Source organism: Cucurbita pepo, chromosome LG05 (assembly GCF_002806865.2).
Source record: "Cucurbita pepo subsp. pepo cultivar mu-cu-16 chromosome LG05, ASM280686v2, whole genome shotgun sequence".
Lineage (NCBI taxonomy): Eukaryota > Viridiplantae > Streptophyta > Magnoliopsida > Cucurbitales > Cucurbitaceae > Cucurbita > Cucurbita pepo.
In genome coordinates this window covers 5,316,855-5,334,487 of record NC_036642.1, presented here as the reverse complement: position 1 = coordinate 5,334,487, position 17,633 = coordinate 5,316,855, and the positions used below count along the sequence as shown (strand labels likewise).

The following is a 17,633-nucleotide window of genomic DNA, read 5'->3' as shown; positions in this document are numbered from 1 at the left end:
CATTTGTATTGGAGAACAACATGTAGATATTCTCACCAGGCCGAACAAGGGTTAAACTTGCAAAGATGCATGAGTTGCATGAATTGAAAACTCTCGAGCAAAGAGCCAATAAACTTGACTTTTACTCGATTTAGTTTTTAAAATATTTAATTTATGAGGCAAGTTTAGGAGATTTAATTTATAGAGCAAATAAACTCTTATAAAGAATGTTTCGTTCTTCTCCCTAGCCGATGTGGGATCCGACAATCCACCCCCTCTTCGGGGCCCATCATTCTGGCTAACACTCGTTCCCTTTTTCAGTCGATGTGGGACCTCCCAATCCACCCTTTCGGGGCCCAGTGTCCTTGCTGGCACACCGCCTCGTGTTCACCTCCCCTTTGGGCTCAACCTTCTCGCTGACACGTCGCCCGATGTCCGACTCTGATACCATTTGTAACGGCCCAAGCTCAACACTAGTAGATATTGTTCTTTCTGGCCTTTCCCTTTCAGGCTTCTCCTCAAGGTTTTTAAAACATGTCTCATAGGGTGCCAGGGAGAGGTTTTCACACTCTTATAAAGAATGTTTCGTTTTCCTCCCCAACTGATGTGGGATCTCACGGTTCACCCCCTTTCGGGGCCCAGAGTCCTTGTTGGCACTAACAACATCATATCAAGAAAATATCATCATCTATGTCATCATTTTAGCATGCATCGTCATCAGAGACCATGACACATGCATAGGCTAGTAGCATATTTAATTTCCTAGATTTAGGTTAGAATAAGTTGTTATGCGTTTCATGTTTCAGATCCTAGGTTTCAGTTACCTAAAGTCGCTACCATCATCTTAGCCTACACTCATATGCAGAATATAACTCTTAAAACAATCATCTTTAAATTCATAATTTCAACATAAAACATAACGTCATCATTGAAAACACTGTCGTGGTCCTACGTGTTCAAAACATAATTCATAAATTAAAAAAAAAATAATGATAAATAATTTAAAACATCAAATGTATAACAACCTATTATAACCTAAGTCTAGGAAATTAAATATGCTACTAGTCTATACACGTGTCATGGTCTCTGATTGCAATGTAGTCGTCAACCATATAGGGGCGGGCGCCTTGCCTTTACCTAAAAATGATGTTTTAAGAGTTATGCTATGCATATGAGCTTAGCCTAAGATGACGGTAGCGACTTTAGGTAGCTATTCTAAAGTAGCGTGGTTAGCCTTGGTGCATGTTTGACAACTCACCTTTCCTTGTTTGTTATCGTATCCACTTGACCCATTTGTGTTTCGTGTATGAGAAGAAAAGTAAGAGCCAAAACAAATCGATTATATTGTAGGGCACGGAGGTTTTGACTGTATAATCGTTCAAAAACCTTTTATATTTGACATCTAAAACGCTAGTCAAATGAAATATTGTAGTAAGTTCGTTCTCACGAATGTAATAGGTTGACTTTTCCCGACGGTTAAAACATTAAGGATAATAGAACGTAAACTACGAATCTAAGAAATCTAGGAAGATTCTACGGCTAATAGTGTATAGATTGCTAATTGGAGCCTAAGTTTTAAACACTGCTTTCAGTGGATGCCTCCGATGGGAGTAAGAGTGTCACGATTATGTTAAAAAAATCTTTTGGACTAACTCGAAAATTCGGGCTGATTGGGTTGACGATTGACTCGAATAGAATTATTTAAAATCTCATAAAAGTCAAACATCAAATATTTACCTGTTTCATGATACTATTTTTAGGTCAATCCGATCCAACAAAAAAAAGTCAAAAGTCAACTGTCAACCCACGACCCGACTCGAAAAAATTTAACCCAACTGAAACGAAAAAACACCTAACTCAACCCAACATTTATGATTTAAATTGAATAGACCGTCACCGAGTGGAAGAAATTGTGGCGCCCAATTATTCCTCGTGTCAACGACACACTTCATGTTCATGCCAGTCAACCTTAATTTTTTTTTTTTTTTGTAAAAGGATATTGTTTGCCTTTTAATATTCCTTTTTTGTCAATTTTTTTTTAATTTAAATTTTATATGAAACTTTTGAGGACAAAATAGGAAATTAAAAGTTTTTTCTTTTTCAATATATATATATATGTATATAAATATGACACGTCAGAAATTTTTGTAATTTACTTATTTACAACAAATTTCATAAATATAATTATTTAAAATGCCTTTTAATATTTTGTACCAATAAAATTTTATTATTTAAAAAAATTAAGGATTAAAATAAATAGATGAGATAATTTAATTATATATATATATATATATATAAATGTGAGTATTATATAATTTTTAGTAGGTCTATTAATTAAAAAAAATGTTGAATATAATACAAAATTAAAAAATTATTATATATATATTTTTTAAAAATTTTAAAAATGGATAATCCAACGGAAATGATTCGGTTCATTATATTGTGGTTCGGTTCGGTGTTCGGTTCAACGTTTTTCTCTGAATTGGCCGTTCACTATCCAATTAAGCCAAGAAGAAGTGTGGCAGAGGCCAATTTTCTTTTTCGAAAAATTCCTTTGCCCAATCATTTGTGTGTATGGGGAAATCGGATGTGGAATCAGCGGTGTTGAATCAGCGCCCAGAAAGGATCAGAGGGTCGAAATTGGATTCGTGAATTGTTCATCATGGAAGAGAGAGAGACACCCCGATACGTTTCTCTCTGAGACAAGAATCCGTGTGAGTGTCTGTTTAATCTCGTTGACGGCAAATCGACAAAGCCATCGAGCGCATCGGAACCCAAATCTTTGCTACTGCCTCTGAAATTTCGAACCCTCCTTGTGTTTTGATCTCTAGGGTAAGTGATTCTGTTTTAACCCTTTTGTGATTTTGTGATTTTGTGATTTTGAACTGTTCTTTTGCTGATTTCATTTCTGGGTTGTAATTTTATTGATTGTTTTGCGTTTTTATCAGTTTCCCCCTTTTAATTTTGTACTGGATTTGTGTTCTTGATATATTTGTGTTGAGTTCTAGCGATATAGAACGAGCTTTCAATGATTGTATGATTGATTAGGTCATGAAATTCTGTGTAATTGTGTTTTTGTTTTTGGATATATGTTTTTCTCTACTACAGAGTGAAGGGAAGAGGGTGGCTTCTGAAGTTATGTCATCATCTTATCGAGTTCTTCCTAAGCCATTTGAAGAAAAGTATCCCAAATTGCCTGTTTCTTGTCAGGGTTCTTCACATAGTGAAGCCATGAGACATCCAATTCCCAGACAGGCCCCTCCATTAGTTTCTGGCACTGTTGGGCATTTGTTTTCATCATCTTCTGGATTACGAAACGGTTTTCCGTTGATTCAACCTTTGTCTCAAGAGAGAAATGCCGAGTTTTCTCCGTTCATTTCGTCGTCTGCTAATGATGAACCGTTGTTGGCTCCTCGAGATTCTTCCCATTCAGAAGTGGTGACTAATGACTTGAATGAGAATAATGCATCTTGGAGTGATGATACCCTTCAGGGTTTGCTTGATTTTTCTGAGAATGTTCCTGACCAGAATGGTCAAGCGCAAAGCATTGCTGGTGTGTTAATGGCAGATGAACAAGATAAGAGGAATGATTGGCCTGATTGGGCTGATCAGTTTATTTCTGTGGATGATGCTTTGGAGCCAAATTGGAATGAGATTTTTTCTGATGGTAATGGAGGAGATCCTAAACCAGAGGTTGGTTCGTTCTTTCGTTTTTTTATGCCCGATCTTACTCTTCCGTAGTGTATTTCTCTTCGTGGGTATGTTTGCTCAACAAAAAACAGGTTAGATTCTGCCTATAAAATGTATGGGACTTAAAAAGGAAGGATGAAAGGGAATAAACAAAGGAAAGAAAGAGAGAGGGAACTAAATCAATGTAACGGCCTAAGCCCACCGCTAGTAGATATTGACCTCTTTGAGCTTTCCCTTTCGGGCTTCCCTTCAAGGTTTTTAAAACGTGTCTGCTAGGGAGAGGTTTCCACACCCTTATAAAGAATGCTTCGTTCCTCTCTCCAACCGATGTGGGAATCCTCCCCCTTTCGGGGTGTAGTGTCCTTGTTGGCACTTGTTCCTCTCTCCAATCGATATGGGATCTCACAATCAAAATGACATTAGAAGAGTACCTATACCCGAAAACCCGAAATTAATGAAAATGTGGCTAAACTGGTTCTGATCATTCAATGAGATGTAATGGAAGAGAGGAGGGTATTCCTAAACAAAGAAAGGATCAATTACTAATTACGAGCCATATGACGTGAAAATCTGATGTACGGTTCAATCAAGCCCTTGACGTTTCTTTGAAAAACTTGGTCTCTGGTTAAACTACACAGCCACTGGAGTTATGAATGCTAGAGTGCTTGGCCTTTTTAAGATAATGTGTGTAGTACTCGTTTTTTAATGCTCGAGTGTCTTCTTGGTGAATGATGCCTATGAAATGCTTTGCTTTTTTGTACAAGATGTGTATGTCATTGTTTAAAGGCAGGCTAACTTATAGTTTATAATGTTAGTTAATGGTGTTAACGACATGGACGTTCGTTCTACCCATTTTCGATCTTCTTTCTTCAAATTCTTATTCTGTTGAAAAAAATGTAGAATCATCAACTTTTTACCTAAAGTTCTTGGTGCAAATTTTACAGTTGCTCAAATCATCATCAGCTGGTTTCCATGCTCCACAGAACCAAACAAATCAAGTTGACTCTGTACCTACAGCAGAGTTTCACTCGGTTTCTTCTAATTCACTCTCAACATCAACTAACCGACCTCGGATGCGATGGACACCAGAGCTTCACGAGGCATTTGTAGAAGCTGTCAATAAACTAGGTGGCAGCGAAAGTATATTACTTTCTTTCATCTGTGTTTACCGTTGTTTAAGAACGCTTGAAAAGTTGCAAATTTTTCTCAATCATTGACCCTATAGTTTAATGGACAGATGCAACTCCTAAGGGTGTCTTAAAGCTTATGAATGTTGAAGGCCTCACCATTTATCATGTCAAAAGCCACCTACAGGTACGCATCATTTTTTTTCGATTGTTATACGGTTTCACTCGGCATGCTTATTTCTAAGCTTTATTATGATTTAATGTCAGAAATATAGAACCGCCAGATATAGACCGGAGTCATCAGAAGGTATCGGTGACTGTTTCCCTTCTCTTTGTTCGTTTACTTCATTACCTTCTTTATCATCGATGTCGTTATCTTTGTTGAACATAAAACCGCCTGATCGATGGTTGAATTCATTTTTCCTCTGTTCAGGATCTTCAGGGAAAAAAATAAATCATATTGAGGAAATGAAGTCTCTTGACTTGAAAACGTAAGCAATTTTTTCCCTTCTAATATATATGTTTTCTTGTGTGGCTGCATTTTCTTCTGGCTTATTCGTTTTTACAGTGGGAGTGCGGAGTTTGAATCATAAAATTTGAAACATTTAGCATGTTTTGATGTTTTTTTCTTTGCTACTTTTGAAAGGCATGTTTTCTAATAGAGATGTCCATTTTAACCCACGGGGCGGGGATTCCCCGTTTAGATGGAGGATGAGATTATATTCACTGTTTCCGTTTTCCCCCAATTCCCGCCCTCTAAATCCCCGCGAGGAACCCCATTCCCGTGAATTCCCTGCAGGAAATCCCCACCCCGCCTCATGGACATCTCTACCATCCCCTAGGAAAAATACTTGGAAGAAAAAGTAACTAGTCTAAAGCGGTGGAAGCATCCCAAATTCTTTATATTTCTCAGTTTTCAGATCATTTCCATGAAACCTGTTTGTAAAAGTCCTCTTCCTTCTCTTGAGCCGTGATGCCATTAAGGCTGGAAGTCATTTGTAATTAATTTCAGTGGCTCTACTTTTGTATCTTAGATGTAATCAAGACAAATAATATGTAACCGTCAAGCCCACCGCTAGCAGATATTGTCCTCTTTGGGCTTTTCCTTCCGGGCTTCCCCTCAAAATTTTAAAACGCGTCAGCTAGGGAGAGGTTTTTACACCCTTATAAGGAATGCTTAGTTCCCCTCTCCAACCAATGTGGGATCTCACAATCCACCCCCCTTGGGGGCTTAACGTCCTCGTTGGCACACCGCCCAGTGTCTAGTTCTGATACCATTTGTAACAGCACAAGCCCACCGCTAACAGATACTGCCTCTTTGGGCTTTCCCTTCCGGGCTTCCCCTCAAGGTTTTAAAACACGTCTGCTAGGGAGAAGTTTCCACACCCTTATTAAGGAATGCTTTGTGCCCCTCTTCAACCAAAGTGAGATCTCACATAACAATAGGGAATTTTTCAAGTTCATCCTCGTCTAAGCTTGAATAAGTGGTAAAATCAGGCACCCAACTTAAAAGTAACTAGCATCGGACAAATTAACTGAGGCAATTTCTTTATTTTTTCGAAAGTTTAAATCGACTCTCTGAGCTAGCTATGACATTTTGTTGCTAAATTTGCTGATATCATAAGATTGCATACTGTATGCTACTAAAGAAACAAGCTTCAGTGGTTATTTTTCATTTCTTCTACACAAAAAATGATGTTACTGTGTAGTAAATACTCAAATCCCAGGCTTATTAGGTTTAGAAACTGAAATTGTGAACATAAATTCTTGGGAATGGTCTTAGTGCTGAACTCCTTTGTGCACAATTCAGGAGTATGGGAATAACTGAAGCTTTGCGTTTGCAAATGGAGGTTCAGAAGCGGCTCCATGAACAACTCGAGGTCTGCATTTTGTTTGCTTTTGAAGGTTCATTACGTTTGAGTCGAAGTCGGTTTCTCGTTCAGTCGAAGTCGGTTTTTGCCTGGAGTTTTCTAAATATTCTTATTCTGTAAACTTATGCAGATCCAAAGGAATTTACAATTACGAATTGAAGAACAAGGTAAGTACCTACAGGAGATGTTTGAGCAACAACGAAAGATGGAAAGCAAGCTAAAGACCTCATCGTCGATCCTCGAGAATATGCCTCGTCCTAATGATCAACCCGAAAATTCAGAACAAGGTCATGTTGCAGCTGGTATGACCACGGAGAACGCTGAGGGCGCTCGAGAAGATGGTTTGCCCGCTGCAAGTAGGAAGCAGAAGGCACATGAAAGAGAAGCGATTGAATCGAGTGAAGGTAACTCTTCTTCCCCGGACACAAAACGAGCTAAATCAGATGCAACAGCTTCATAGCAGTCTGTTTCGGAGTCGAGATGTTCATTGATGGAGCTCTGAAACCAGGGAGAATACCAATCCTTGCAGTACAATTGGAAACAATTGGCTTCTTCCTTTATTTAAGGTGGGAAGCCATTTGGCAATTGACTTAGGAGCTCTCCCAACTAATTGTGTATAAGATTATTGGCCTTAGTGGATTGTGATCTTCACACTCTCACCATTTTATTTTATGCATTGTCTCGAGTCTCGATCTTGGTTCGGGTTTCGGGTTTGACTTGCTATCAAACTTCGGACAAAATATTGTTGTTTTTCCTTTTTTCTCATTTGTTAGGAAATAAATATTTGTAAGTGGGAAAAATATATACTCCACTTATCAGTTTAATTCAGAGTCATGAGTCGACCCTCTCTACTCACTCGGACATACTTATTAAAAACTGACTCGTGAGTCGATTTTATCATTTGGATACCTTGAACATCCATCCAAATACTATGGAGGCATGAACCTTCCTGTGTCTATGTTGAGTTATTTATGAATATTATACTGGAAGCAGTCCCATACACCAACATCCAACTTATGAGTTACATATGTGTTGTCCTCGAAAATCTATTATCAAAAGAAGATGCCCAAAACGAACATCCAACTTATGAGTTACATACGTGTTGTCCTTGAAAATCTATTATCAGAAGAAGATGCCCAAAACACTCGTCTTGTAATACTCACCCACACTATGACACATGTATGTGTCATGGGGTATCTCACTTACACCACAAGACTTAGGGGTGGTGGAGAGATGAATGCCTCTCTCTCTCTCTATATATTACATTGGTATGACAAGAGTAGACATGATTTTGGCAAACAGTCATACAGCCTCGGTACAGTGTCTGTAAGGTGTTTGATTGACATCAAATTGAGCGAGTTTTCATCTTTCATGTAGGCAAACTTAACTCTAAAGTCACATGTTGAGACTCAAGCCGGAGCCCAACTTTTGAGGTCATGATCTAGGGCCCTACTTGACCCTCTTCAGGCTTATTTCTATGACTCTTGTCTAATTGTTGCTTACAATCTTGTATATGCCCAACCATGGCTTTACTGCACACTCTACTTGGTGTGTTGGATGATGCACTATCTTCCTTGGTCGCATCATGACACTTATCTTTCTTGGCCCTCACGTGGTCAGATGGGCACCACTTGAGAATCACTATCTTATCTGTCTGCGTGTGGAGGTCACAACCTACTTTTGTGTTAAACTAAAAATTTGAAGGTTGCGTGTTTGATCCATGTTGAGTATTTTCTTTTATATTAATTTTATTAATTTAAGTGTTCAAAAATAGTTTTATACTCAATTGGCTACATTAATTAGGGTTATGCGGGGATAGCTTAGTTGGAAAGTTCGAAGGTCTCATGTTTTATCCACGCTCAGTGCACGTTTAAAAAAAAAAAAAAAAAAAAATCAAGACTTCGTAATTTAACGAAAAGAGTGAGTTTTGTGCTCGACTGTTTTTTGTATTAATTTTAAAAGTATTAAAGAGGTTGAAAACAGTTTTGTACTCGATTGACTATGTTAGGTCATTGTTAAGTGGGGATAGCTCAGTTGGGAGAGTGTCAGACTGAAGATTTGAAGGTTACGTGTTCGATCCACGTTCACCGCATATTATTAAATAAATTATTTCTTTGTAATTTTTAAGAGTGAGTTTTGTACTCGACTATTTTTTGTATTAATTTTAAAAGTATTAAAGAGGTCAAAAACAGACTGAAGATCTAAAGGTCACGTCATGTGTTTGGTCCACGTTCATACATGTGTGGTAGATTGCGTGGAGTCTAGATCTTTGATCTTAAGAGGTAATCTAATTCTATTATTATGTTATTGTGTGGAGTTTAGATCTTTGATCTTAAGAGGTAATCTAATTCTAGCTTGATAGACTTGCTGTAAAATTACATTATTGTTTGTTATTTGAGATACAACCAAATTACAATCAGTCCAGAAGATCATGATAAGACCACATTTATATGCCCGTATGAAATTTTTTTCCTTTAGACGAATGCCTTTCGGGTTTTGCAATGCTCGAAAAACATTTCAACGATGTATGATGGTCATTTTTACTGACATGGTGGAAGGGTTTATGGATAATCCTTTGAAACTTATTTGTGCAATTTGGAGAAGGTTCTACCAAGGTTGTGTTGTAATCTTATAACCGGTTTTGGAGAGAGGCATAAACCTTTAATAAGGTGAGATAGTGTTAATTATATAACGATTGGTTAAAAAAAAAAAAATCGGTTGCTGGAAAGGACATAAAATTTCGGACGAGGCGTCGTAGTTTTCGTGCCCAATCAAATCCTGAACCTCACCCCGTAAGACGCTCCCCTCATTCGCTCCCTCCAAAAGAAGTTGCCAGCACAAAAAGAAAATAAGTTAATCATAGTATACCACGAGAAAAAAGAACAGTTTTTGACCTTACCCACCTAATACCCGCGGGCGAAAACAAAGAAAAACCACGAACGGAGTTACTCCTTTCCATATAAAAAAAGTAAATGAGTTATTCTCATATATCATCAACTTTGTGCTTAAGAATATTAGTGTATATAAATTGATTGCAATGCTCTTGTTGAAAGTTGAACTCAAGACCTCTCACTTACGAAACAAGTGCTCTAACTAACTGAGCTACAAGAGCCACTTGAAGAAGAGGATGTATGGAACGTTGAAACGACAAATTAAAAAAAAAAAAAAAAATTACTAAATCAAATTAATGTTATACCTTAGACCTTTACTTTATAAATGGTATCTTGTTGAGAGTTGAACTCAAGACCTCCCGCTTACTAAACGGGTGCTCTAACCAACTGAGCTACATGAAATTGAAAACATACCAATTTGAGAATCACCAAACTGATGCCATGAAAACTTTAATAAGCAAAACCGAGAAGAGAATGTAAAAGACTATTACAGTAAACATTATACAAAGAATCGGATCACAAAATACAAATCAAAGAGACTTTTTTATACAAACGAGACAATAAGTAAAATACTAATTTTTATTTTTACCGGATGAACCCAAATCAAATAAAGCATAACCTAATCTAATATTATCGAAGTAAATTCTATCTTCAATCAAGTTTATAGTCCTTATTTCAGTTTAATAAATTAATGACAATTTTTAAGTATGTATTTTAGAACCTTAAAACAGTCGAATAAAATGGTTACTTTCTAAAATTTCTAAATTCGTCAATGTACTCGAGTTGGGTCGAAAAAATCGTTTGGACTAACTTTGAAATTTCAGGTTGGTTAACTTGGAGACCCAGCAACTCGAATAAGGTTAAGGGTAAAAGATGTAATTAGAGGGGTAAAATGGACTTTTGACCGAACAACTCAGCTATATTACATTAATGTTAATGTTATAATATAAGAACATATTATTTATAACCACTTATGCTCTTGTTGAGAGTTGAACTCAAGACCTCTCGCTTACGAAACAAGTGCTCTAACCAACTGAGCTACAAGAGCCACTTGAAGAATAGGATGTATCAAACGTTCAACGACAAATAAACAAAAAAATATTAATTACTAAATGGTAAATAATCCATTTATTAGATTTATAAACAAAAATAATGCTCTTGTTGAGAGTTGAACTCAAGACCTCCCGCTTACTAAAATGGTGCTCTAACCAACTGAGCTACAAGAGCCACTTGAAAAGGAAGAAGTATCGAACATTGAAACGACAAATAAACAATGACCTCTTTGAGTACTAAACATACCAATTCTAAAATCTGTAAACGAATAAACATCAAAGCAACCATAGGGATTTTGAAACCATGAAAACTTTAATAAGGAAAACATGAAAAAGAATGCAAAAGACGGCTATAGTTTATATTGTCTATAGAATTGGATCATAAAAAACAGATGAAAGACAATATTATCGAAGTAAATTCTATCTTCATTACTAATTTTTAAGTTTATTTTAACTTTTAAAAATATTTATTTGATATTTAGGCCTTTAAAAAGTAAAACGATAAAAATAATTAAACAAAAAACTGTAAAGTTCAACCAAAAATAAATATTTTGATAGTTTAGGAACCAAAATAAAAATAACGTGCTTTAAGAGCTACTTGAAAGTAAAAACATGTCAACTCCAAATTTGTCAAACGAGCGAACTCCCAAACCACCAATACCTTAAGGTTCTGATACCATGATAACTTTATTAAGGAAAAAAAATTGGAGGGTACTCGGGTTGGGTTGGAAAAATCTTTTGGGCCAATCCTAAAATTTCAGGATGGTTAGGTTGGAGACCTAGCACCCACCCGAATAAAGCTCTGATACCATGATAACTTTATTATTTATGTTTTGATATCTGGATGAACTTTGTGATTTATGTGTTTTATGTGTTTCTTTTTTATGCTTGATTAGAAGGATGGATTGGATTCCAAAATTATGTTATTATGTTTCAAATGTGATGTCTTTTACTATTTTTCTGTCGGATTTTAGTGTAACTTATTGCTAGTTTGAATTATTCAAGATTTTTCCGGTGTGATTATATTTTCGTCGGATTTTAGTGTAACTTATTGCTAGTTTGAATTATTCAAGATTTTTCCGTGAATTATTCAAGATTTTTCCGGTGTGATTATATTTTCGTCGGATTTTAGTGTAAGGTGTGATTATATTTTCTTTATTAGTTTGAATTATTCAAGATTTTTCCGGTGTGATTATATTTTCGTCGGATTTTAGTGTAACTTATTGCTAGTTTGAATTATTCAAGATTTTTCCGGTGTGATTATATTTTCGTCGGATTTTAGTGTAACTTATTGCTAGTTTGAATTATTCAAGATTTTTCCGGTGTGATTATATTTTCGTCGGATTTTAGTGTAACTTATTGCTAGTTTGAATTATTCAAGATTTTTCCGGTGTGATTATATTTTCGTCGGATTTTAGTGTAACTTATTGCTAGTTTGAATTATTCAAGATTTTTCCGGTGTGATTATATTTTCGTCGGATTTTAGTGTAACTTATTGCTAGTTTGAATTATTCAAGATTTTTCCGGTGTGATTATATTTTCGTCGGATTTTAGTGTAACTTATTGCTAGTTTGAATTATTCAAGATTTTTCCGGTGTGATTATATTTTCTTTATTTGTAGGTCCATCCCAATTCTATTGTCATTCTTAACTCTGTATTGTTTCCATGAATAATAATATTTTTATGTCATTCTTAACTCTATATTGTTTCCATGAATAATAATGAAATGAAAGCGCAATGCTCTTGTTGAGAGTTGAACTCAAGACCTCCTGCTTACTAAGTAGGTGCTCTAACCAACTGATCTACAAGAGCCACTTGAAGAAGAGGATATATCGAACGTTGAATGACAAATAAACAAAAAAACATTAATAATTAGATCAAATTAATGTCATACCTTAGATTTATACTTTATAAATGGTAAATAATGCTCTTGTTGAGAGTTGAACTCAAGACCTCCCGCTTACTAAACGGGTGCTCTAACCAACTAAGCTACAAGAGCTACATAAAATTAAAAACATACAAATTTGAGAATCGCCAAACGGATGCCATGAAAACTTTAATAAGGAAAATGGAAAAGAGAATGTAAAGACTATTACAGTGAACATTATACAAAGAATCGGATCATAAAATACAAACTAAAGAGACTTCTTTATACATATAGAAACTACATTTTCAAAGCTACGGTCGAGTGATATATATATATATATATATTAAGAAAAAGGCTTCAACTTTTCATCAAGAACCTAAAATGTTGTAAACAGAACAAAATAATAAAACAAATACGGCTTTTCCAACAAAACCCATAATCAAAGATTTGATGGGAAGAACAAGAAATATTCAGAGTTTGTATAAGACTGGACTGAGAAATATTTAATCTTTTTTTTTTATAAATTCCTTGAGAATATTAATATTTCACATGATGATCATATGCAACTCGATTTTAATCTTGAATGAGTTATGAACTCTTGTGTGTGAGGGCTTGTCCTTTGATTTGGATGAATGAGAATGACCTTGGTAGCTCATTCAATATGTTTGCTATTTTGAGAACTTGACAAAATATGGAGCTAATAAAATTCACTCATTTTCTGTTACGACCCAATATTTGACGGACTGTGACTAATGACAATACACCAATGCAAAAGCAATTTAAATATGAAAGAGAGAAAATTTTTTAATTCCAATAAAGTTTTTGAACGACAAACAAATAGAACACTTAATAGTTTGGAAATAAATTTCGAAAGAATGCAAATACAAAAATAAAGACTGGACTGACGCCCCGAGACAACCCATTCCTCTGTGACAATCCCCGTCTCCATCATGCCCGCCCTTGACCAACGCCTCGCGCTCTTGAAAAAGGAAAACATAGCAAGGATGAGTATAAAAATTTATACTTAGTAAGCCACCTACTTGGAGGCTCTCTTCGCATCCTAACTTAACAAGTTCCCACGGTCTCCTAATTCGGTTCTAGGACATCTGGTTCTAATCTTAGTCACTTGGAGCTTGCCCCTTGGGTTCACCGGTTCATCGTCCTTTCACTAGACACCTAGAGGTTTCTTACGCCAAACTGATATGGTCGGTATCTCTCCATGAGGCGCTACCTCTACATGACTATCTGGGACTACATGGTATCTAGCCTAGGGGTGTGCTGAATACCCCTAAGCTCATATACTCCCCCTTTGGGGGGTGCGACCCAACCCATTCCCATGCAGCTAATGGGCTGTATGGCGTGGGGACACATTTCCCATGCGAAATGGCTAAAAGCAGTAAGGACTGGTCAGGAACCATTGGTTCTCCCACGAAGCTATAGATACCATTCTCACCCTAGCAATCTATGAAACTCTTGAGGTACCTCGTTGACGTGGTAATCCGTTAAGTTCCTAGGGGAAGGTTAAGTCTGGCTAGAGCGACTTATCGCTCCTAACAGCAATTCCCTAGGCTTATCATAGAAATGGGCCCTAGAAAATAACAAAGTGTGCATGCAACCGTCTTCTAACATTGTAAAATATAATTCATGCAAACTAGGCATACCGGCTCAACGGGGCGATGACCTCCATCAAGCACCCAGAACATGAAGTTCGCGCTCAATGGAACGGACTCATCCATCAAGCACCCGGAACGCGGAATACACAATTCCAACATAAATTAAACGCATGCATGCGTATGGCGGAAGCTTAAAGCATACAAGCAACACTCAGATAATTCACCCAACACACTCATAACAATCAATCTGACTAATCTCATTCATGGAGAGTTAATCTAACGCGAAGGTACTAGCATGCATGGAATCCAAGCTAATCCTATATGTATTTCTTCCTAAATACCGGGTGGTGACTTACCTAGTTGACGCGTGCCTTTTTGATAGCGTTTCTATGCCCGTGAGGTGTCCAAAAATACTGATTTCCTTAAATTAGGTCTCTATTCACATAAAAACAGTATTAGAATTGGAACCGGGACAACAATCGACAACGGTCGACGCATGTCGCGCCACCCCCCGCCTGACTTTTTTTTTTGTTCATCTCTGTCTTCTAACCATCCGTAACACAACTTTCCAATTTTCATATCTTTTGATTCGTAGTTATCGTAGTACGGGCGACGTCCTGGTATTTTTTTTGTAATTTTTTTGCTTGACTACCAGGCGGCGAGTTAAGATCGTCAGAAGTTTGGTTACCGTTCTCGGACAATTCTCAGATACGTTCTTGGATCTTAACAAGAGTGCACAACTCTAGGTCAATAGTGGAGATAGAATAAATAGATAGAATTGAACTCAAGGCCTCTCACCTATGCTATGCTCTTGTTGAGAGTTGAACTCAAGACCTCTTGCTTACGAAACAAGTGCTCTAACCAACTGAGCTACAAGAGCCATTTGAAAAAGAAAATGTATCGAACATTGAAACGACAAATAAACAAAGCACGTTCAAAAAGCAACTAGGATTAAAATGGTATGTGAAACCATTTCTTAGATTATTGAAGGAAACAATGCTCTTCATTAAGAGTTGAACTCAAAGACCTCCCGTGTACTAAACAAGTGCTCTAACCAACTAAGCTACAAGAGCTACTTGAAAGTATAAACATATCAAGTCAAGAATCTGGAAACGAATAAACACCTAATCAACCATATCTTAGGATTTTGAAACCATGAAAACTTTAATAAGAAAAACATGAAAGAGAATGCAAAAGACGGCTACAGTTTATATTGTATATAGAATTGGATCATAAAATACAGATCAAAGACATATCTTTATACAAACGATAAACCCAAATCAAATAAAACCTAACCTAATCCAAGTAAATTCTATCTTTATTATTGATTTTTAAGTTTATTTTATAGTACTTAAACTTTTAAAAATATTTGTTTGATATTTAGCCCTTTTAAAAAGTAAAAAGATAAAAATAATTAAACAAAAAACTTTAAACTTCAACCTAAAATAAATATTTTGATAGTTTAGGAACCAAAATAAAAATAACGTGCTTTAAGAGCTACTTGAAAGTAAAAACGTGTCAACTCCAAATTTGTCCAATGAGCGAACTCCTAAACCACCAATACCTTAAGGTTCTGATACTATGGTAACTTTATTATGGAAAAAAGTTGGAGGGTACTCGGGTTGGGTTGGAAAAATCCTTTGGGCCAATCTTAAAATTTCAGGTTGGTTAGATTGGAAACTTTGAGAATGTTTGCCTAATCCACCACTTGAAAAAAATTATTTATTTATAATCAAATAAATTACAAGGAGATGAGAATAATAATAAATGGAAATAGACCTAAAGGTAAGAAGGCAAATATTTTGATATTTGTCTATAATAAAATATCAAATATGATATATATGATAAACTATAATTTAATATTAAATATTTTTAACCGACCAGTGTAACAACGGTACAAAAAAAATAATGTTAATGACAATAATTAATAATTAAATAATAAAAATAATAATTTTTCATGAACTACTCTCTACTAACCCCTCCTTCCTCCTCAACTATCTCTCATCACCGACTCGTCAATCAAAATTAAGAATCTAGAATGCATTGGACCATTCGAGGTCCTCAAGTGAATTGGTCCAGTAGCGTATAGGTTAGCCCTACCTCCCGCCCTCTTAGAAGTTCACGATGTATTTCACGTGTCGATGCTGGAGAAGTACATTACGGACCCTATCCATGTAATAGACTAGAAACCACTCCAACTCAATGAAAATCTGAGTTATGAAGAAAAACCAATAATAATCTTAGCACGAGAAGTAAAAGCGCTACGCAATAGAAACATTGTGTTCATTAAGGTGTTGTGGTGAAATCATCACACCGAAGAGGCCACGTGAGAGCGTGAAGACAAAATAAGAGAGAAATACCCTGAGTTAATCCTAGAGTTTGAGACTTTCGAGGACGAAAGTTTCTTTTAGGGGTATATAATGTAACAACGTACAAAAAAAAAAGAAGATAATAATTAATAATTAAATAATAAAAATAATAATTTTCCCTAAACCATTCTACACTGACCCCTCCTCCCTCTCCCAATTATTTCTCCTCAACCAATTGGTCCTTCCTCTCCCAACTATCTCTCCTCAACCAACTTGTGAGTCAAAATTCAGAATCCAGGATGCATGGGTTCCTGCAACAATTAAAAAAAAAAAGGAAAAAAATACCAACATCAAGATCTATGGCTAGAGCGGAAGATTTAATTGGAGAGACAGATCTTGGAGATTTAATTGGAGTGAGATCTTGCTTTGTTATTAAGGCGAGTCATTGTTCAGATCTCCTTTTCATATATTCGATAGTATTACAAGAAATTAGGTTTTCATATATTCAATAGTGTTACAAGAAATTAGGTCTCAGATTTCATTTTCCTTTATCTAATTATTCAGAATTATATCTATTATTTAGTCATTTAGATTTTAATTAGCATGTTAGGTTATAAAACTAGATAACAAGAATAATGAGACCAATATTTGTCAACAGAATTAAAAGAAAAAAAAAATAGATACAGAGAAAAAAATGGAAGATAAAAAGTAAATACGGGATAAAATGGAAGATTTTGTGAAAAAAAATTAGAAGATTTGTGAAAAAATAAATAAAATATAAAGAGGTAAAAAAAATGAGAAATATGGAATTGATTATATGTGCCATTCAAAAATCTATTAAAATTGACCAAAATAATTGTGATAATAATTAAAATAAAAAGAAAAGGGAAACACACATTAAGAAGATATAGAATTGTTTTATGATGCTTGATGATGTGCGTAGTATATATATATTTTGATGAATGATGTACTTGATATGCTTGATATGCTTGATGCACTTTATGGGAATATGATGAGTATGATGATTGCGTGACGTTTACCTTAATATGATGATGTTTTCCATATTGAGCATGCTATATGATAATCAGTGACATATTGCATCATGTCGTTAGATCGACATAGGACACAACCCGAAGAACATGAAAATGATATTAATATAATATCCACGAGTATGTGTTACCTAGAGTAACAAAGAGATGAGATTGAGGGTTGTGTTAGAAGACACATTACGATG

General features: G+C 35.7%; 1 protein-coding gene and 7 non-coding genes across 8 annotated transcripts; 2 read left to right on the top strand and 6 right to left on the bottom strand.

The window, feature by feature from the left end:
* Positions 1–2,484: 2,484 nt before the first annotated feature.
* On the top strand, positions 2,485–7,495 carry LOC111795449 (protein PHR1-LIKE 1-like). The gene is made up of 8 exons (XM_023677884.1): positions 2,485–2,811; positions 3,088–3,672; positions 4,614–4,809; positions 4,907–4,983; positions 5,064–5,103; positions 5,230–5,287; positions 6,607–6,676; positions 6,798–7,495. The coding sequence occupies exons 2-8, from the start codon at positions 3,118–3,120 to the stop codon at positions 7,125–7,127; spliced, it is 1,326 nt and encodes a 441-aa protein (XP_023533652.1). The 5' UTR covers positions 2,485–2,811; positions 3,088–3,117; the 3' UTR covers positions 7,128–7,495.
* Positions 7,496–8,686: 1,191 nt separating this feature from the next.
* TRNAF-GAA lies at positions 8,687–8,759 on the top strand. Its single transcript has one exon. It is a non-coding gene; the product is annotated as a tRNA-Phe (tRNA).
* Positions 8,760–9,886: 1,127 nt separating this feature from the next.
* TRNAT-AGU lies at positions 9,887–9,960 on the bottom strand. The gene has a single exon. It is a non-coding gene; the product is annotated as a tRNA-Thr (tRNA).
* Positions 9,961–10,532: 572 nt separating this feature from the next.
* Positions 10,533–10,606, bottom strand: TRNAT-CGU. The gene has a single exon. It is a non-coding gene; the product is annotated as a tRNA-Thr (tRNA).
* A 105-nt stretch (positions 10,607–10,711) lies between these two features.
* On the bottom strand, positions 10,712–10,785 carry TRNAT-AGU. The gene has a single exon. It is a non-coding gene; the product is annotated as a tRNA-Thr (tRNA).
* Positions 10,786–12,348: 1,563 nt separating this feature from the next.
* On the bottom strand, positions 12,349–12,422 carry TRNAT-AGU. Its single transcript has one exon. It is a non-coding gene; the product is annotated as a tRNA-Thr (tRNA).
* Positions 12,423–12,535: 113 nt separating this feature from the next.
* On the bottom strand, positions 12,536–12,609 carry TRNAT-AGU. The gene has a single exon. It is a non-coding gene; the product is annotated as a tRNA-Thr (tRNA).
* Positions 12,610–14,896: 2,287 nt separating this feature from the next.
* On the bottom strand, positions 14,897–14,970 carry TRNAT-CGU. The gene has a single exon. It is a non-coding gene; the product is annotated as a tRNA-Thr (tRNA).
* Between the last annotated feature and the right edge of the window lie 2,663 nt (positions 14,971–17,633).